Here is a 22,794-nt window from a genome sequence, read left to right on the forward strand (position 1 = left end):
ATTAATTACCGAGGATAAAACCTGAACAAAGAGATGCAACATGAGAAGATATTAAAAGAATCTCTGCAGGGAAGGGAGAGACAGAGAGCATATTTGCCAAATCTGTGCAACACAAGCAAGCACAGATGTCCCACACGCTACCCCACCAGGAAGCCACCCACTGCCGCGCGCTGGGGAAGATGAGGCAGCCTGAGGAACGCGCTGGAGGAGTCGGGAATGCTGAATGCTGGCTGCCTTCCCACACGTGGAGATCAATTCTGCACTCAGAGGTGGGAGGTGGGAGTGAAGAGATGGCCAACATCAAAAGACAGAGGCACAGATGTAACCGTAATGTATGCAATTCTACCAGCATCCAGTCTTCTGAAGTCCCCAGAGAAGCCACTGTATACATGCTTTATGGTTCCCAGACCAGCAGAAGTCCTGTTCACAGAAAGAAATGTTTCTCAGCCTCTTTTGTTTATTCTTCCTTTTTGGTATAGGTTGATAATCTTTGTGGGGTTGCAGACTGCAAAAATCCACCCCGTGTGACCTTCTTCACTGATTCACCAACATGACAGGTGCACTAGCAGACAGTAACAAACCTGGGTGCATTGTTTTACTTCTAAGACTGCAAAAAAACAATCTCTCCTATAATGGATCAGCCTGCAGCAGCCAGGCCCCTTCAGCTGAAGACGTGCTGTAAGGATATGGCAGTTCCAGTAGTAGCCTTCTCGCTCTCTAAGCTCTTGGGATGTTTCATGATGGTGCAGCTGGGAAAAAAAAATTATCATCGCCAAATCATCTGGCCTTGGCTATTGAGAAATGACCACAGATGTTCACTATGCTGTTACTTAAGTCTCTCTCACTCATGTGATCAGCAGGGAGAGACCTGATATCAGACAGGAGCACTGCAAGTCATGGCTTGGTAATAAGAGCACTTTGGAAGTGCTATGTCCAGAGCAATACTGAAATGGAAACCTTTGGAGAGCGGGGATGCCTGGTTGCCTACAAACCTCAAGGTGAAGGCAGCCAAGGTTGCTCTCATATTGTCGAAGAATGCCACAAGAAAAAAAGTAAAAAGCAACTTGAGAAGAGACAGTATTGCTTTGAACGACCTTGGTTTGAACGTGTTAATGCGAAGACAAATTTCAGAGAAACAAAAAAGTCTGTTATCTTCATAGGAAGATATCTCTTTAGAAGGTCTTCAGCTGATAAGATGTGTAGCGTGCACACCATTTAACTGATGACAGCTTTCTGGAGACAGCAAATGAGTTTTTCCTCATGGGAGTCTGCCCATCACATTCAGAAGTGATGCATGCAATAATGCATTTTGCAAACTCGGTAAGATTACAAACACCATCAATTTTTTCCAGGTGTGTACTGTAGCACTTAGGGTATAAAAGGAAAATATGATGATTGTTTTCTAAACAAAACAAGTTTTTTTTTTTTTATTTGGAGAGAAGCCTCAGTACCATAACTGGATTAGTACTGAAAGGCTGTCAACAACAGCAAAATAATGTAGTAAGATGTAAAAATTTATACCCAATGGAGAGGATGGAAAATGATTAGATGTGAGCTGAGAACATTGAGAACAAAGTCGTCCTGTTTATTTTGTTTGTCTAGTAACTTCCTCTTGCTGAATTTTATTCCCCAACACAACTGTTGGCCAAGAGGCAGCCAACCTCGTTCCACTACAGTGCTGCCTTGCTCTGACATAATGGCAAAGAGAACCCCATTTTTAGAGGCAACGTCATTTCTACTGGCATTGCTGCTGCTGCTGAGTTACCACAGAAGGCTTTCCCCATGACAGTCTGGGATTTATCACTTTCCCCAGCTCTGCAGTCATTTTCACCTGGAACCTGTTGAACTCAGCAGGCCAGGCAGACAGCCTGGGTTACAAGCTATTGGAACCCAACTGCTAGTGGAAAAGTAAATACTTCAGCTAGATTGCTGCCCTTGTATAAAAACAAATGATTATTTGCTAAGTTGCACTTGCAAACCTAATAATCCGTGTGTTGGGGTGTACTGTAGAGGTCGCACAATGGGGGCTTGTCCTGTTCCTGTGCTTTGGGTCACTGGGTCCACGAGGCTGTTGCCAGCAAAGCCAATGAAGTATGAAACCAGAAGCCCAGTAGCAGGAAACATATGAAAGATTTGCCAAATCATTACAGCCCAGCTATTAAACACGGCCTTGGCCTACTCAGCAGAATAAGCCTTCAAAAAGAAAGATAGCTGGCAAAGCCACAAAGCTTTGATTAAGTTGATTAAACAGAATTGTGCTGTCTGGGAGTTTTCTAAGTAACTTGGTTGCCTGTTTGGTGCACTTTTCTTATGTTAAGCAAAGCTGTACGAGGTGCTCGAAACCAAAGGAATTAGTGGGTCTGCAACAGAACGTTGCTTCACTCAGGATTGCACAGGCATCTTTCGCAAAGCGCTGAGTAAAACCATAGAAACCCTTGCCCAGAATCCCACAAATGCTGGCCACAGGAATCCACAGAGCAACGGGAGGCAGACATTCCCATGCCCAGTTCCAACGTGGTTACACCCCAATACTGTAAGTAAACTACCAGGCTTGGAAGATAACATGGGTGGCAAAAGATAGACGACAGAGGGGAGGGACCCCACCACTACACTAGTATGAGCAGGTTTAGTAACTGTACCTGTAAATATCTTGCAGTTTTACACACAATTGAAGCAGAATCAATCACATTATCCATATGGTATATGACACCATTCAAACTTCTCAATTTCTCCTTCACAGCCGTCTTTTTCTCCATTTGATTTTCCCAGAATTTCTACCTTCTCCAACTTCTTTTCAGCTTCTACCAAATGGATTCACGTCTTTAATCTCACACTAAAACTGATGGTGCGTGAATATCCATGCATGGATCTGTCCTTACTGAAACTACTTGCCCAGCCAAGTTTAATACAACAGCAATATTCTACTTCTGGAATTCAATATAACACAAGAGACCTGAGAAAGTTAATTTATACCGGGCAAACACATGTTCTCTTTAGGGATGCCCCACCACTACCTCTTCCTCAACATATCAAGTCAAACCATCCATGCTTGCAGAAGCTTCCGCTGTTTTTATTTATGTTTAGATCTATATCTATCTTTGATCTCTGCTTCCTATCATGAAGCTACAAATATTAAGCTACTTAGGTTCACAATATTTTTTTTTGTCTAAACCAGACCTCTCAGTGTGTTACCGAAGCGGAAGAAGCATCTCCTGAAATTTTAGGCTGTACATAGCCCTCTCTCAAAACCAGAGTACGTTATTAAATAATTGTTTTGACCTGATCGTAGTGGTTCTGATGTACAAAGATACATGATGAAATAGACAGTATTTCATTATGTCTGCTTGGAGCTGCACAGAGAGGGGTAACTTAACTGTGAAAATGTGCTTGCAATTATCTGTGGAAGAAGAATGAAAACCTGGGAGGAGGGGAACAAGGGAGCCTGGGAACAGAGCAAGACATTCCACAACAGATTTACAACACAAATGGCAGAAAATAAAATTAGCAACTCCAGGGTGGGTACGGACTGCTGCCAGCATTTTTGGCCAGCCCCAGGGTATGTCTACACGGCAGTCAGTCACTCCCAGGAATCCTGGGACTGCAGCGTGCTGGAACAGCGACATTCTCCTGTGAGATTTAAAACGGGGAGCGCTGGCACTAGCAGAATTTAGCTGGGGTACGTCTGAAACAAACTTCTCAGCGACTCAGGCTGTCTTGGTGCAGCAACATGGTTATTAGCACCTGAGCTTGCCGGAGTAAAGCTTGCATGGGATCGTCTCAGCCTCCAACGGAGGAGGACCCCTGGGATCCAACTGACCTTGATTTTCAGTCCCTCCAAACGCAGCCATGTGAGTTCCAACACATTGTCATCTGCAGCGTGGCCAAAGCAGCCACACAAGCTTTTACAAAGGCGCAGAGGGAATTGCACCACAGCTCCCCACGAGACAGAATCTACATCCAAACCACCAGCAGTGCTGTCAGAGAGGTATACACAGTCAGAAGACACATGTCCTGTCAGACAGCCACAGGCTGCACCCCTGAGCCATCGCGTAAACAGATAGGAACCTCCAGGCCCACGGATGGGCACCTCTTTGCAAGGTCTCTCTGGTAAAACACTGGTGAATTGGAGTAAGAAGCCTGTTGGCAGCGCTGAAACACTACCTTGTGCATTGAAGTTCTGCCTCATTCACAGCACAGACTAGAGGTAGAACTGAAGTTATCCAGATAACCCTGACACCGAGATTTTCGTGCTTCCAGATTTTATTCTGCAACTTCAGTGATGTTAGTTTTAATTCCTGTTGGGAGGTAAGTAGTAATATGGGGACAGACCGCTTCCTGGTCATTAATCAGTATACTTTTGCAATACCAATTAAAGAAAAATATTCCACAGAAATTCAGATCAGGAAGGACCTGCCTGATAAATGTGAGCCTAACTCATGCCCCCAGCATCCTTCAAACAGCACCTGCAAGGTCTGCATTCTCTTCTCTGCCTGATCTCTCTGTCAGCACCGTAACACCCCAGGACCTTACTGGTTGCTTTGCTCAGGCTTCTAAAAACCAGCTGTTTACAGATGCTTTTAAGAAATTCTTGTATTTGCCATCATGATAATGCAGATGGTCAAAAGAGTGAGAAAAAGAAGTCCAGATGGGAGCTTTCACGAAAAAATAGGCTGCCTACAACAGTACAGTCACGCGTTCAAGGCTAGAATACAGTGAGCTGCTCTAAAAAAGAGAGGGCTGGGAGTTCTTTCTTTTAAAACAGTTTCCTAGCTCCAACAAGCTGCAGCTAAATGTTATAATCCCAGGATAAAGTAAGGATTTGTAGCAAAGGTCCCTCCATTTTTATGTCATTTCCAGAACTCTTCCCCTGCACTGTTACCGTGATTTGGCTGGCTCCGTTGCCACTGGCACTGTGCTGTCTGGAATCACAGAGCAGGAACAGAAATGGTTTTGTATCAGCGCACTCTGCAGCGTTACCTGACTCTGGAGATCTGTGTCTGATTTACTCCGGTGGTCCTCAGCTTCCCTATGGAACTTTGCAATTCTCAAACGCATTTGTACACACTGGAGGGGAAGGAGGATGTTAACTTCCTGTCTGGTTCTTACGAAGCATGCTCATACACCTGCACCGCACTGACCTGGATTTGCCAGTGCAAGTAGTCATCGGACTTTTTTCTGTATGAATTTTGTACCTGTTCAAGATGCTTCCTCCTTCAGCCTGCAAGACTTTCACATCCTGCCTTAGAACTATTTCCAGGACGGAACCCCTCTGCTGGGTGCTGCACATGACAGACCAGAGCAGCACAATTTTTCACAAGTCTTTTGGCATATATATCAGGCCAAAAAGGGAACACCCAGGGACCACTTTTCCTTTACCTGCAATGCCATTGTTGCTCAAGATGCACCACAAAGGTCGTATTTAATTACGCAGCAAATAATGATGTACCCTGAAGTCATTGTAACCGAGCTACGTCTATCAATACTTAGATGTAAAGCAAATAATCATACTGGACAGAAACCTGCTGGTCCTAAACACTTCTCTTAGCTGATTCCAAACCCAGAGCTCTTTGGTTTGTGCATTATAGGCTTTTTACCTTTGGACTCATTTTTGTCCTCATCTGTTTCAGCTTCAAGTTTGAGGCCATGCAGTTTTAGACTGCTGGCATCGGACTGCATCTTCCTTATTGTTAGTTGATTTTGATCCACTTTCTTAAGGGCATCTGACACAGCGTGGCTTCCAGCCACACCACCTCAGGCTGTTCTCTCACCATATAGGCAGTGCCAGGTTCCGCTAGCTCATGAATGGGAATCTTCCCTTGCCACCCAAGCCTCCCCCCAGCCCACAAGAGGAAAGCTGAGGCTGTTGAAAGAAACAGGAATGGCAACAAAGCTGGCATTGTTGTCCTGAAAAACCACTGACTACAGCCCACCCGCTTCATTTATGGGTAACGGATACAAGGACGAATCCCAGCTTTTGTTGAAAAAAAAATCATTTGCCTTTTTCTTTACAGAATGTCTTGAAAATGGTAACAATGGCAGCGCTGTAGGCAAAAAGAGACGGAGGAGAGGGGGAAATGGCACTGTTTTTCTAAAAGTCACAGTTGTTCAGGGTGGTCTTTGGGGTATGAATCTCAGATCAAGATCACACTGGTGCAGTTCGTGAGGGAGGACAGAAGCACTATTCAGGATCCCGTTGACAACAGTAGGGCATTTTTAAACTCTTATCCTACTAGTCTGAGGAAAGATGAGAGTAAGAATGTTTTCAACAGATTTAACGGTTTATAATTTGAAAACCTTGGACTTAGGGGTTTTAAGACTTCAGGGACCACAGTGATCACCGTGTCTTCTGGGTAGGTCAGAACACAGTACTCCACCCAGCAGCCTCTGGATAAAAACCAATTAACTGTGGTTACAGTAAAGTGTGTTACTTTAAAAGACATCCACTACTGATCACGCTGAACAAGGAGCAATGCCTGCTGAGCATCCTGTTTTATATGGTTAAAAGTTTAAGATTTGTAGCCTAAACATACATACAGTGGTCTCTACCCTGTTTCTTTCTTGTAGCAGCAAATTTTTAGGAAAAATTGCATCTGAATTCCAATGGATGCTCCATTTGTGTCCACAGACCAAAACTCTCTCTTCAGATTTAAGGATGTAAATACAACAGACAGAAGTTACACCACTCACCTCACAATCAAGCAACAACCACCCTATAAGGTAAACCTGCAGATGAATTTTTATAGGATCTATAAGCATCATCCTAGTGGACCTATTTAATGATGTCTCCATGTTTTCAGTGCAGCTGTCCGTAACAGTGTTTTTGCAGAGAGTCCAAGTGACATTAGCTGCAAATTAGGAACTTGACACATCAATTAGTAATCTATTCACTTTTTCCAAAGTCTACATCAGAAACAATCTGTGAACACCAAATTGAGCTTGTGATCTCCAAGGACATTTGTTAGTCTTAGGGCAAGAAGCAATAAATCTCAGCTTTTCAACACTACAGAAATCAGCCCTCAATAAAGCTCACCATTATGGTTCTCCAAAATTTATATTTTTGCCCATATGGGTGTAAGTTTGGGTTGGATTTTTTTTTTTAATAAAGTTTAAGAAAATTGCCCTTAGTTTTCCTTGGCTTTCCTTTTTAAACCTGAAGCTCTTCTCAGCTTCTTTGTCTCTGCACAACTCACAGTCATTTTAAAAACTTCTACCAGTCTGTAGGGGAAGCCTGCACGCAGCCTTTCTATGTGCACAAGACATGCAGCAACAGGTCTGCTCACAGCATCCTGTTGTGGTTCAAAAACAGGTGTCAGGCCTCTCCTTATTCTCCCGATAAGGTCAGTGGGAAGATTCCTGCTGACTTCAAGGCCAGGTAAGCATCAATAAATTGACCAGACGGAACTAACTATAACTAGGCCACTGGTGGGTGACAGTACCCAGGGATGATTTTGATGCTCAGGGAGAGTGGTGACAAGAAGATGGTGTTTTTTCCTCTCTTTCTTCTGCACACTGGGGTTTGATTAAGCATGCACATTAAGTGAGGGAAGAGTGGGCAGAAGGGCTAGAGGGCTCACTCCGGATCGTGAAAGAAGTGCAACGCAGCGTGGAATAGGCTAACCTGGAAGAGGTGGTAGCAGAATCCTGACAGCAGCTTCTCTAACCTAACTCAGCTGGTGCCTTCTTGGCTCAGGTGCCTTCTCAGAGATACGCTCCCCTGACCTAGAGACCCCAGGTCTCTAGATTGGCTCTTAGAGACCCTCCAAGTCCCTCCATACCCAAGCAACCTTCCTAACCTCTCTTGCCTGAGCCTGTTCCAGCCTCTTTTCTCTGAGGGAAGCGGTTCATAAGGCAGTTCTGTTACAAAACACAATCTCCTTTGCCACCTGTCCCTCTCCACCTGCGATCTTTATTTAAGCTCTCCATCTCCCCCCACAACAGGATCTAGGACTCTCCTGAAGCCAAAGCTTCCCTGCACAGTGGTGCACTCAATGTCCAGCCCAAGCCATCTTCTGCCAGCCTCTTTAGACATCTCTTGAGAATAGCTTTCCAAGATGGAGGCAAAGAAAGAAAACCAGCAGAGAACGGACACTGTGCTCTTACCACCGAAACTGCACTTAGGGAAGAAAATGATTTGCTCTTCTCTGCACAGATGGAGAGCTGCATCCGAAAGCATTACATCCCCGATTTGTGTTGTGGATTTTTTGCAAGGCATTATTAGAAGGAAGCTTGACAGCTCTGCTGGGAAACTTGGCAAACGCCACGGCAGACCAGTCTCACTCTTTTACACAGCTGGATTTTCTGCAGCCCAAGTATTTTTCCCTCCTGCTCTTGGCCCATCCAAAGATGAGTGCTGAATTTCCCTTAACATTACCCACAGGTTAATTTGTTATTAAGCTTAGGCTCAGTTTAACATCTTGGCATGCAGTTTAAATAAAACCAAAACCAAATGTCCTTCATTTCTGCTGAAACCACCCTCGGTTTGGCTCAGCTGCCTTTGGTGTCACTGGAGGGTGAACAGGAGATTCATTTTCATCTTGTCATTTCTGGTAGTAAACTAAATATCCTCCAAGCAACTCTGAAATACATCGCTATAAAATAATTATTTGTCATGCAATGAGAGTGGCCAGAATCTGAACATGATACATTGGCTCTGACTTAGCTGTCAAATATTTGTTACTGTAGGGAAGAAGGATACAATAGACACATAAACCGTAGGAGTCCAGAAGGGTGCAGACAAAATTTCTGCGCAGCTTCTTACTAAAGAAACAATGGTGGGATTTCCCACCTACCATCCAGAGAGGCTAAAAGAAGGAGCACTTGAAAATCCCATAGGCACAGCCCTTGCCCCTGTATAATCTTGTTCCTGGTCTAATTCTATACATTACACAGCCTAACTGAGACACGGTGCAATCAGAGTGATGTCAATGGAAAGGGAAAAAACCTCGTAAGTATTATGAGTAAGTGCACATTACACTTAGCCTGGAAAGCAGTGAAAATGGATGCTGACCTTTGGGTTAACTCATTAACTGCACTAAGATTATGCAGCAAATGACTCTTCCAGTCGATTCTGTTTTATTCTGCCCATGGAAGATTTACAGGCAGCTTAACAGTCTTCAAAGTCACCTGCAGAAAGTACCTGGTAAGCTCATTCTGTAAATTTCAGTCTGACTATGAATTATCACATCCTTTGCTATTTTTTTCCAGTCAAAGTGTGCTGGTCAGCTGTGGTTGAGCTGACAACTCAAGTCATACAATATCTTTCTGTTGATCAAGTGATGATGTTTAAAGGCATTCCCAAAATGCTGATGTTTGATTCCCAAAATGCAGTTCTGTCACTGTAAGTTATTTCACTCGCAGGTGTAAAGCTATTACCAAAGTACTGAACTATTAAAACCCTTGACAGAGACACTTGAACTTTAGAGAAGATTTGGCAAGTTCAAAGATTTTTAAGCTGATGTTGTTTTCCTGGGCCTATTCTAAAGCATAACTTGCAGAATTTGTCTCTAGCTATTAACACCAACCATTTACGGGAACGAGGCCTTTTCATGCTATTCCAATTCAAACTGGACAGTGGAAAATAGAGGAGGATCAAACAAAGTTTTGTGTGTGCTGAAACAGTTATTTACACAAATTTGACAGGTTTATGAAATCATAACAAACATGGTGCACCAGCAATTTCATTTGTATGGCTTTAAACAGAAGTATCCTACAGCAGCATCAGTAAAGAAATGGAAAGACAAGGTCTTACTTGTGCCCAAGTTCATGTGCAATTGTAAATGCCAGATTGAGACCATTATCTTCAGCAAGTACACATTTTCTCTTGGCACTGCAAACACCTCCCAGGTAAGCAATTCCTGCAACAGAAACACAGAGAACGCGTCCCATCAGAGTTGGTGAAGCAACTCATGCACTCAAAATGTACAACAGTAACCCAACCAAAAGGACAAAAAATGCACCTAGTATGGAGTAGTTTTCATCTGAGTATTTCTTCTTCATATTATTGAGAAATCAGTCCAGGGTTTTAGCAGACAGGAAAAAAATCAAGTTAAGCACAGACACTTTTCACTAGAAAACATATTTCACTGTCCATACAGACTCAAAAGCTCACCGAAGCTTGTCTACTAATGCCCTCTACTACAGTATTAGAAGATATAGCAAAGTAGCCTTAACAACTACCTAAATGGAGTTGCCTGGATTTTCAGAATAATGTTGATGGGAAGGAATAAAATAATAAAAGCTGATATTCTCTGAAAAGCTCTTCCATTTCCCCTTATTTTCATACCTACAGAAGACAAGAGTCTTACCACCACTCCTGGTGGTAACTCAGAAGGCCAACATAGGTGGCAGAAGCCTTCTATGACTTTGTGAATTTTAAGACTTGATCCCACAGAAGATTGTGCAGTATTCTCTGGGCCTGTCTGTCTGGGCACCAGAAACAGTTGTAGACTGAAGTCACAAAGGAATTCAGAAGTTACAGAATGAAACTTCTGCTAAGGAAAAGCAAAAGTTCTTGTACGCCCTTCCTACACCTGGACTGTCCCTGCAGAAGTGCTGTTGTACTTTTTGGACGTGTTGTAAGGGCATCCCAGGCCATGCACAGGAGAATTTGCTGCAGAAATTTTGTTTCATCTGCCACCTAGAAATCAGAGTTAAGGCACTGGGAGCTATGCACAAAGATTAAAGACAGAGAAGGAGCCTAAGGATGCCTCTACTTATACAGGTCCTCCACTGCTAAATGGCCAGATGTCAAAAGGCACCCAAACATGCCAAGTGTGCACATAAAACAAGGTTTCCAAATAGCACACAGCAACCTAACTGCTGAGTTCATTCTGCCACTTCACTCATCCTTCTGCCATGCTGGAGAAAGGGGAAGTGTGAAGACCTTTCACAAATGCCTTTCAATTTTTTCAAAGCAGATCTATTTGCTTATCTTTATCAGAAAATGAGATCTATTTCCTCACTGTAACACTGTTCTCACAGAGATGTCGGTAGATCTATCTGCCATTAATGAGTAGACCACCATTGTGCAGTGGAGACATGATCTCTTTTATTTTTTTCTGTCAGAACTGACGAAGTTGTGCTCATCAGGGGGTGAACGGTGTAAAACTTTAGGTCTGGAAGAAGTCCAGTTCTGTTTTATGAGCTTTGACAACAATATGGACATGAATATCCATTATAAGGGGAATTCTGGATGGAATGAAGGGGTGGGCAATTGCCTTTTAGTTCAGCATTAGCAGCAGAGAGTGAAGGCAGCATAGAAATCAGACACTAACATTTGCTTACTTTAAAAGCGCTGACTGCGGAATGCCAGATTCATACCAGATGCAAAAAATAAAATCAAGATTTAATCTTTTTAAATCGATGACCATAGAAGTCTGAGTTTCATCACCCTTCTTAGACTGACTCGCTTTTTGCTCTCATAATAGTCACGAGGACATCAAGGAAACACTCTGGAAGTAACAAGTTACTTTGAGAAAGAGATTGCAACCTCACTCCACATGATAGCCTAATGAACTGGTCAGAGAACAGAATCTCAACTGTTGGTGCCTGCAGGGTGTCCTGAGCTATGAATATGCCTTCTGTTTCTTTTAAAGATCACAAAACATTCCTGGTTGATTCTGAAAGGGAAGCAGATATTTCTCCCGATTTATCTCTCCTCATATGCACTCTTATGGTAACTTGTAAATAATAATATCCGCACCGATTACAGCCTTTTGCTTCCAAACCAACTTGGGAGCAGCAATTTCTGGGAATACTTCCGGCAAAAGAAAAAAACAGTTTGGGAAAATGTTAGTGTATTGTAAAACCAATAGCAGAGGATCTGAGATTAAGAACAACTGCCAGATTTTGGTTAAAGGGAAACAAAAAATCGGTATTTGAGTCACAAAGACGGAAAGGAATGATTTGGTGACTCAGTCAATCCTCTGTTCCCTCAGATTTGTGCCTTTGTGCATTTTTGAGTTCTTAAATCCTCTCCCAGAATGTGTACAGAAACCGGGTGCTTGGAAAGAAGGACCCTTGGTGCCAAACTGCTAATCCACTCCGCGGCTGCCTCACCACTGGAGCACATTGCATCGCCAAAGGGACAGCGATGGCCCATCAGCTGCTGGTAATCCTGCTCCCTGCTGGTAATCCTGATCCTTAGCTGTGCGAGAGGAGAAGTAGTGAGGGCTGCTGAGTTTGCCCTCCTCATTAGTTTACACAGCCCAGGCTCTTCCCACAACGGCGTGCTATCACCCTGTGGCACAATTACCATCTACTCCAAAGTCTCTCCGGGAGATCCTGAGGCAAACCCAGCTATGTAATACTGACCCAGCTCCGCTGAAATACACTTCTGATGAATACAGAGGGATATTTTGGTTACCTTTCAGCAGTTTTAGGTACAGCCAACAGCCATGACCAGAGCAGGATTCTGACAAAGTGTTTTGTTCCTACCCCTAATCCTGCTTATTCTGCCTTTATCTTCAATTTAACCACTGCCAATTTATCTCTCAGTTGTATTTGACATAAGGGGATATAACTGAGAGGCAACAAAACAGTATTGCATCTGTAGCTCAGTGGCCAATCAGGCAAGCCAATTTAGCTTGAAGTGATTCATGCTAATTTCCTTCTGATAAACTTAATAAAATGAGACCGTTTCGATGTTTGCTGGCACTTGGAAATGGAAGGGGGCAGTATTTCCATGTTTCAGAGATGTGGCGTAGGAAAATAGTCCAGAGGTCTGGCAATATATTAAAAGAGGTTAAACATCAATTAAAATGTCAAATACATCATGAAGGCCTCAAGCAGTAATTCTTCTAAAGTCTCTGTTTAGCGGTTCTAATCCCCACTGAAGCTGACTGGCAATAACGCTGCTCTGTGCTAAAAGCCTCATTGCTCAACGGTGGAAAACGAATGATTAAGGGCTTGTACATTCATCAGTGGCTGAAAAAGAAGCAACCGTGGCTCAGTTACAGACTCTTAATCACCTCACTGTTATTAGTTGTTTTCTATGTTTAATGTGAATCCTGTGTGGCCATTTTATAATATCTGCAGTGACCACGTTCAAAATCTAGACATTTAAATTTAGTTTATTATTACAATTATTAAAGACATTTGGTGCAGCAGAGCCCAGGGATCAGACAATATAGAAGCAGAAATGGACTGGGCTAAGAAACTTATAATGGTGGAAAAGCAGATGGCAGAAAACTTCGCCGAAGTTGAACTCAGTAAAAAAGTCCAGCTTAGGAACTGAGTGCTTATTAGTAAAAGTCATTCTGGAGCAAACTGGTTGTAACAGATTTTTATGACATTATGCTTGCCTCAAATGTTTCTGAACTACATAATTTGTATCAAAGTATTTCCTAAGACTAGAACTTTTTATTTAAACTAATACATTTTACTATAAATACAAATACAAAATAGCAAATACACTATTCACCTGCAAACCTAACACAGTTCCTTAGTAAATGCATCCAAACCATTAACATCAATGCAACTGTTCTGTAACGCAGTACCGTGATGCATATTAACTGATACGCAGAGAAAAACACACCGTTACGTGACAAGGATAGTAGTCCAACGCCTTGGTAGCTGCGTTAATATGATTTTTTTTTTCTTTATTGGGATGAATGGAAACTGATTTTGCCTCTAAAAATTGAATTTTTATCCGGGCCTTTCAAGTTTGCAAAACTGAAATTGAAACTTCATGAATTCAGACATGCTCATGAAAATCTTGGCATGCGGTGATTCTACCAGGCTGGGAATGACATAAGAGGAACTTCTCTTCACTTGGTAATTTTGCTTCTGGCTCTGTCTGGGAAACAGGTGTGTGAAAATGAAAAAAATGGGAAGAAAGTTGAGCTGCCTTTTTTTTTTTTTTTTTTTTTTTAATATATATTGTGCTCGTGCAAATACAGACAGGGGCTTTCTTCAGAGACACAAAGTCCTTATCTTTCCAGATACACTAACTGGCCGCAGTGACCACAAATCTATTTCTAATATTAAAAAAGGTCAAGCAGGAGCATCAGTGGTAGAAGGAGAGGAAAGCCAATTACTATTTTTACTAAGTGTGAGGGTTTTTTCCTTTCTCCCATGAGGAATTGCATAATTACAGTCCGTAACTTCTGTGCTTCGGTTTGAATACGCAAAGCTATCTTTACTTCCACAGCAAACCTTAGGGCACAGGCAACTGTGTAAACTCAGATTTATCCAAAAAGTTGTCATACATAAACAGTTTGCAGCTGTTGGCCCTTCTGCCAGCTAATGAGCCCTCTGCTAGCAGTATCTCTAAGGGGAATGATTACATTTATCCTACCAGCTCAGCTCAACATTAGGATATTACACATTTGCCACAGCAATAGCCAAAGCTGGAAGAAGACAAGTTCTGGTGCATGGGTTCACGTTTCATCCTACTCAAAACACCCGAGGCTTCCTTCTGACAACTGTGGAATATTCACTCAGCAAGTGGTTTGTCCAGGTACTCCAGCTTTCAACTCTCTAATGTCTTGTTTTCATTGCACTCCTAATACTTTAATCTCTTCTTTTGCCAGCCACCTCTGGATACAGAACTTTTACTTGATTAAAACTTGGCTAGCTTCCCTCTTCTCAATGTATTTGCTGTTGGGAAGAGAGCCAAACTTGAAGTCCTGAAGTCTGCTTGGCACAGATGGAGACCCGTGTATATCTACATGCACAGAGCAAACCTCCCATTCCCCACCATTCCCAGTTTGGTATTGAGCTGATGTTTTTCTCATCCTCCCACGACTCTTCTCTTTGTGCGGCTCTCACATTGCCATCAATTACACCCCTGTAGCCTTCAACATCCTACAAAGGGAAATTCGGAAGTCCTAGAAAAAATTCACACTCTGCCTTTTTGTTTTACTGCGATAATATGTGTGACAGAGGCGCCCTGCCTGTATTTACACATCAAGTCAGTCACCAAGAGAAACTTTCAGTGCTTGTGATATTTAGAAATGAAGAATACTTTTCCTTTCTATAACACTTATATATGAAAAATCCCCAAATTAAAAAAAAACTTTAAAAAAGAAGAAACAATTAAACCGCCTTCAACATAATCCCTGTTCCACAGCTGAACAAACAGAGTTCCCAAGACGTCAGCAGTACCCAGGTGAAAAACAACAGCATCCCTAGCAGGACCCTCTCCAGCATGCAAAACACAGAGGCTAAGGTTAATGCCATCACTGTCCTACTGAGCCTCCAGCTCCAAGTTTGGTTTGCAGGGATCATCCAGAAGAAGCTAAGAGGCTGAGCTGTTCCTTCATTTTATGAGAATGTGCTAGTTCAAGGCCAGACATGCAATTTTAGTGGCACAGACTAATTTGGCTTAGTGCTGGATAGTCATTTAGATGCCAATTTCTGTTAATCTTGCAGTAACAACATGGTTTCCATTAGAGTTTAACATTCATGTATGGAAACTGTTTTCCTTAGCAATAATTTTCATTGTCACTGTATTTAATGAAAACCACGCTAGAAACAACGCAGTCATTGCCAATCACCAGTACAGGAATCGCAGTACAACCACACAAAGCACAGGAGACAGCTACAAGCAGGTAGGAAAACAAGTTAACAATCAACGTGATAAATTATTCAAACATTTTTAGGAGAAGAGGTTCTGATGCCATGGACCATCCAACGGAACCGATTGCTAGGCACTGCTAGAAATCAGTTACAGCCTAGTTCAATTCCCTGCAGGGCAGGAGGTGGCTGAGCTGCATGGAGGACACAGGGCAACATGGGACTGGTACCAACACAACCCTCCACAGAGGAATGGGGAGGGCCTCAGATAACAAGGGAATAGTCCAGGTAGAAGTCCTCAGAAGGAATTTGTAATTCAGCAGAATGAAAGCTGGAATACAGGTGTAGAGGGTGATGCAGGTGTATACAACTCCCCTTCTTTTAACTGGTGGAAGAAAAGGGGCTGGAGGAAGTAGTTCCCAGCACTGATTTTTTGAGCACCAGTAAACCCATGCCATTTCTGCAGGGAGAAGATAATCTGGATTCCAAGAGAAATCAAGCAGAAGAAGCCTCCAACTGAAGCCACGTGACTCTTGCTCCTCTGACACTACATGGCACACATTTGTTTTCCTACACCGCAGGCCGTTTCCATTCAAGGATTTCAAACTGGTATCCAAGTCCCCATTAATACTCCTCCCAGCCTCAGAAACTGGCAAGTACTGCACCAAATTTACAGAAAGGCGAGCTAAGATACAGTATTCAAATAACTGTTAATACCACACCCAAATTCAGCACTACTTCTGAGAACACACCGCAGACCTTGACTTCCCAGATCTAGGCAACTTGTCACAAACATGCCCCTCATCACAGAATCCCCCTCTTTCTTTGGGAAATCTACCTTACCCTGAATTTCAGCGTGACCTCTATAAAACTCCGCTCCTTGCCTCCAAACCAGCAGGATCTGCTGAGATGCTTTCCCAGAACACGAAGTACTCTGTGGCTAGACACCTTCCCTCTGGGACTGACTGATGTCATGTAGTGCCCAATAAAATCTCTTCTTCCTTGTAACTCTGAAAACACTGTCACTTCCAGTACACAGAACTGCTGTCAGAATCCCAAAAGTCCAGCAAGGAAAATAAATAGCTGAAACACAAATCGTACTTACCCTCTAAATCTCTCGATTTTCAGCCCACGTACCCTGGAAGACTAACAAATACAATCTCCCCCATATTCACAATGCAAGCTGCGGGTACAACGCAGGTGCTGCTATAGCTGATAGTGTAACGCTCCTCAGAACACCACGTCCTGGCAGCACGAGGAATGAAATACACAACAGCTTTCACAGTGTGAGTACTGGGAATACCTTCTGAACTACTGCTATGGCACCCAAGGGTCTACCAGCTGGCCCTGGGTTACATTTCAAACAACCTGGACTGCAACTGTAAGAGCCAGGTGCAGACACGTGCCTTAGGCTTTGTGTGATGACTGCAGGCAGATAAACCCAAATCTGAGCCGTTGCACCACTGAAGCTGCAGGGAGCTGCTCAGGTGAGCCGTTCATCCCCCACCAAGCTCTGCACAGGAATGTGCTCCACCTGTTTTCAAGCAGATAAGCTCACATCTAGCTGGGGTTTGTCCATGTGCTCATTCTTCGCCTCGTACCGTGCTACACCTTTCTGATAACAAAGCGGCTCCAGCTCTTCATGTCTGTAAACCTCCAAAGAAGGCAAGATCCTGTAAATCCTCAGAGCTTAAGGGAACTCTTTTGCTATTATCCTTTTCTACTTGTTTAATTACCCTGCAGGACAGCAATCAATGGAATATGTGAGATCCCAACCCCAGCACGGCCAACTTCCAGCTTTAGTTTCCAGTGTTTCTGCAGGGCTTCTGTGTTTCCCAGGAACCCTCCTGCAGTTTTCGAAGTTTAATGGATGAGTCATTTATCTGCTCCTTTACCGATTAGCCCACACACAGACATTCCCCATGATGTCAAGAGCCTCTTCTAATGCTACTGGCATTTAATTCACACTCTGCTAATTTGCTGATTTCAGCAGAGTTTCTCCCAGCGAAGCAGCTGCCCGGGCAGTTGACAAGCCCTAGAATCGACACCTCTCGTGCCCTTAGGGGTAACTGTCCTCCCACAGGTCTACAACAGGAGACTTAGAACTGTATTCTGAACTCAGGAAATCGCTCTACCTACTCGGGCATATAGTTTACACCTATGTCCTGGTTTCAGCTGGCATAGAGTTCAATTTCTTCCTGGCTGGGCATTGGTCAGTGGGTGGTGAGCAACTGCACTGTGCATCGCTTGTTTTGTATATACCTTTAACATAACTATTATCATTATTTTCCCTTCCTTTTCTGTCCTATTAGACCGTCTTTATCTCAACCCTCGAGTTTTACCTTCTCCTTCCCCCCTTCCCTGATTCTCTCCCGCATCCCACTGGAGCAAGCCAACGGCTGTGCGGTGCTGAGCTGCCTGCCGGGTACCACAACAACCCGAAAATCAACTCTCTAAGCCTGTCCCCATTTTCCTCCGGGTCTCTTCTCTGACCTCTCAACCACTCCAGCATGACACAGCACACACTTTTTCTCACAGACTTGTGTCACAGATATCCTCCTTCCAAAAGCACGAAGGAAAAGACTTGATGGAATAAAAATGCTGGGAGGCAAGAATCCTCTGGTAGCACGGCAGAAAGGTCTAACCTCTCATGCCACTGGTGACAGGTCACTTCAGACACCAAGCGAACTGAAGAGAGCTGACATGCTCTAACACCTTTTTGGCCTAGAAGAGGCCCTAACTGAGGCCTACAAAAACATGCCAGACAGACTGTTAGCGCTGTGTTATGCCAGCGAAGAGCAGATGATGTTCAGAAACCCCAAGAAGTTTGGCATCTCCGACTCCTTTCCAATGCCATTCAGCAAGGATTTGTGATCACGAGCATATTTACCACGCGGACCGTAGCTGGAAAGAGGTACGGTGTTCACAGGAACTCCAGGAAAGCTGGAAACAAGCAGCATGGTTAGCCCCGTAGAACAGATAGATATCCATCATACGTGACAAAGGTATCGCTGATCCTGCCCTGGGACAAAGGAATGCATAGAATGACCACCTGAAGTTCCTTCTAGTCCTACTTTTCTATGCTGTTACAATAAGCACTGGGATCTAAGACTTCAGCAATGGAGATAAAAAGAAATACCCTGTTTATTCGCCATCTGCTCCTTGTTCAGTGTGACATCTCATATCACATTAACATTGCTCCTCCCTTTCAGCAAACCATTGCTTCCCTCGATGACAGCACATTAATAAATCCTCTCCATCCAATGTGACATGAGGAGCTGCTTAATTAACTGGAGCAGCGGAAGCAGGGTATAGTCTACGTGTTTACTCTACTTTGATATGCTAACAGCCACATTCCTAAGAGCTTCTCGCACAGGCTCCCCAGCAACAGGAGCCCAGGCTACAGCTGAATGCAAATCTCAAACAGGCAAAAACAGTTTCTTTCTACATTCCTGTTTCTACAGTTTAATACAAGGTTGGGGATATTTAGCCCAAATCAAGCCACCATTCCCAAAAGTAGATTCCAAATGCGGGCAGCTAATTCGCCATCTGTTCATAGACATTACCCCGTGCTGAAAGTCTGCATGCTCATACACACACGGAAATACATGGGCTTAATTACCCCAAGTAAGATATATTACAACAGCTGTGCTCCTGTTGAATAAGAGGAAAGACAGGAGAAGAGCTGGCTAGGTGGGTCTGAAAGGACCCTGGCTGGGGGGGAACGGGTCGGCTGAATGAGTCAACAAGGAGTGCGGGCAGGTATGCAGAGCTTGGCATAATTCACATTAGGTGAGCAACGGAAAAAGACAGATGGAAAGAGATCACGGAATGAAAGGAGACAACAGAAATGTAGCAAATGGAGATAATAAGGGCTTTCCAGAAGTCTTCAAGAAACGTGATTTTGATCTCATTAACAGCAGTGAGTCACTTCTGTGGGAGGCTTGGGGGTCAGGGAGGGCAGGAGATAAGATCAGAAGGGAAGATAAGCTCTCTGAGAACTTCTGTGGATAGTTAATGCTGGAGAGAAATGGATCTACAGCCCCGGGCCTACGTTTCTGGCATCACGGGTTCCCTTGAGGAAAGGCAAGAGCCAGACTGTAACAAAGCCTGAAGAAGACATGGGAGTATCCAAGGAAGAAGGCCTTTGCCTTACTGTGGCCAAAAAAAAATGGCATTTAGAATTAGGAAAGGACAGTTGCTAGAACTGGTAAAGAAATAAGTAATGGAAATCTGTGGGATATGAGCTATTGAAAGACAGGGACAGGATGGTACAAGGGTTATCTTGCACCAAAAACAAATGAGATACAGAATTCAGGAGAGATCTGATGCTTTTGAAAAACTACAGGGGTAACTGACCGTAAACTCTTAAAAAAAAAAAAAGGCAAAAAAAAAGCCCACCAACAATTTTGAAACCAAACTCTAAATCAGGATTTGGATTCTGGCCCTTGAAATTCAGCCCTGCCTGAGGCTCAGAGGGATTTGGATTTGAATGTCTTCTGTTGGCCTCATTTTGTTAAAAGGATGTAGGCTGCAGTGCAGAGATGAGCCTGCAGGTCCTTTCTACAACCTGTTGTAGACAGAATACAGCAGGATCTTCCCTTCCCAAATCCAATATATGAAAGACAGGCAGTCTGTCAAGGCAACAGGAGGACTCAGGACTGGATTCAGGGTTTGTGGAGAAAACTGATCCATGTCTCTCACCTGCTGGATTGCTTGACAAAATGAAAAAGCTGCACCTGCTCATCTTCTAACCAGCCTTTATACATCTCACCCTTCACTTTCTCAGGTGTTATTAAAACCCAGAATGTTTTCAACATTTCAGTATTTTCATTTTGACCTTTCCTATTCGGTGGAATAAGCCTCAACTCAAGAATTCTTCATTCTCCCTGAAGCTGCATCTTTCAGGAAATAACTCACTGCAAGAAAAAAAACACACAACTTCACCATCAGAAGGGAAAGTGCGCCAGGGCTACCACAGCACATGCTCACCATGCCGCCACATGCGTTATCAGTGTTACTTCATCAATATCCATCCCATTTCTCAAAGAACTTCACCATATGAAGGTTAGATTCTTCCAAGAAATCCAAAAAAAAAAAAACAAAAAACCACCAACAACCCTGGCATTGGCTGCAATAGCTGCAGCTTTGCAAATTATGTAGGGCTCCAAAACCAGCTCTCAGGCTGTTTTCATTTTGCTTTTTCAGATGAGCTCTGCAACCTCCAGTTTTGAATCTGTCAGTTTGTTCCTATAACTCATCTGAGCCATCTGCTTCAACGCAGGGCCTGAATTCAGACAGAACGAAGGGGAATGAAGACCAAATCAGAGCTTTTAATGAGACTGCTTAACAAAGAGGAACATGGAATTCAGCAGCAGGGATCCTGGAGCCTTTGAATTCCTCAGTATCTCCCTTCCAGAATGAAGAGACAAGGTCAGACTTGGCACTAAGTCAGAAAAAATATTTGGAGTCTCTGTACCAAACTGCATCTGCTTTAAGAGCTAACAGTCAGGGTCCAGTGTTCGGTTCCAGTTGTTCTTTCTTGTAATTGCAAACACCAAGAAACTCGTGAAGCTATTCAAATAAATCAAAAGATACTTATAACAGTTTCAAAAGCTTTACTGTCCACGCAGCTGTCTCAGCTTGCCGTCACATCGGTGAGGGGACAGGTTCACGAGCAGGGACGAGTCCTGCAGTCACATTAAACAACACTCAGCAACGTACGACGAACGATGTTTCCGTGTCTGGAGAGTTTCAGCACAGCCTGCTGAACCGGGCAGTTCTGGGGATGGCTGAACACCTGTGCTGCTGATGAATGGCATTCTTCCACGGCGCTCAATTAAATTCTTTCCATGTTCTTAAAGAATGACTAAGCAATTGTTACTCTCAAAAAGTGAATGAATCTATACTTTTGAAACATGTTAATATTTAAAGTGTATTTTATTTTTAGGCACTGTATGCGTGTCAAGCTGTTCTCTTGGCAAAATAAGAGCAGCTCAGGCAACTAGCAGAGCTGGCCAGCAGAATGGGATGATTCACAGTAATCAAACTTTGAACAGATGCTTTTCCAAATTGCTTCTGTGATACTTCTCAATTACAGCTCCTATATCCTGACTTACAGAGTTGTCTAAGCTCCTGGCTTCGCTTTGTCAAGCTGCCAGCCAACACAAGCATTGATAAACTTATTTAGCAGTTCTCGGTTCATGGTTCAGCCCTTCTGTTTTAATTCTTTGCTGAGTGCTGATTGAACCTCACAGCCTGCTTGACCTGAGAAAAATGACAAATCCGGGGTTTGTGCCTGATAATGATAATAGGGTTGAGTTACTTTGCTGAAGTCAGAACTTGGGCTGAAAAGCTTGTACCACACAGGAGAACGAAGCTTGTCTGTAATATCTCAGCACCGGCTATTTGTTCTGCTGCCAGGACGAGGGAGAGAACACGATCCCTTCACACCAGTGGACAGGAAGAGACTAAATGAGCGCCCCAGCTCTGTTTCTCTCCCCACGCAGTACCACGGTCAGCGTATTTGTTCTGGAAGAGCAAGATAGCATGGTGCAAGGGGAGGTGACAAAACAAACAAACCCTCACTGCAAAATCAATGACGATTTCCCACACATCTGCACTTGGGGATTCTGATGTATGTGTTAGGTGATGCAGTCTTTCCTTCGGTAGCAGTGCAGGGAGGGGGCTTTCTCCTCTACTCAGCTTCCTCTCTGAAATCTTCAAAAATCCTAATATTTCTGAGATGCATATCTTCAAATCTGGCTCAAACCGGCCAATGGATTAAAAAGCTATTGGGGAGAGGCTGTCAGGGGGACAGTCAGATGCAGCACCAAGCGCACATGCTCCATACAACTCGCCAAATCAATTACAAGGATTCAACCTGAAGTGCCCTCCTCTAGATTCCCAGAGCTGTCTGTTCTGACTTCCACTCCACAAAAGAATTAGGACCCACAGGTGCTTCAGGTAGCTACAAACACATCACTGTGCCCTCCTGATGGAGGGGAAACAGCAGCTAACTTCAGAGGTAATGTAGCTGGAGATATTTATAGCATATCCTTCATCTAGTTTCTTTAGTGCCTCTTTCTCTGAATTACTCAAAAATAAAATGTCACCTTTAAAGAACTTAGTAACACAAGCTAGAGAGAAATTTTCACCAAGAAAAAGGCCAGCATGGGCTTTTCTCACACTTAATAAAAAGAAATCTCTCTTGTTCAAACTCAAGCTCCTTGTGAAAGAAAACACAAATCTGGATGAATTCTGCTGAGCAACTAGCAA

The 22,794-nt window shown here is 43.5% G+C and overlaps 1 protein-coding gene across 2 annotated transcripts in view; it reads right to left on the bottom strand.

Moving 5' to 3' along the window:
* Positions 1 to 22,794, bottom strand: part of ADAMTS17 (ADAM metallopeptidase with thrombospondin type 1 motif 17) — a 177,361-nt gene that overhangs the window by 99,057 nt on the left and 55,510 nt on the right. For both annotated transcript variants that reach the window (XM_040570362.1, XM_040570361.1), the window contains exon 8: positions 9,749 to 9,854. In XM_040570362.1, coding sequence (XP_040426296.1) covers positions 9,749 to 9,854 — 106 coding nt within the window. The remainder of the gene's footprint in view (positions 1 to 9,748; positions 9,855 to 22,794) is intronic.

The sequence above is a fragment of the Cygnus olor genome, chromosome 11 (genome assembly GCF_009769625.2).
Source record: "Cygnus olor isolate bCygOlo1 chromosome 11, bCygOlo1.pri.v2, whole genome shotgun sequence".
Classification (NCBI taxonomy): Eukaryota; Metazoa; Chordata; class Aves; order Anseriformes; family Anatidae; genus Cygnus; species Cygnus olor.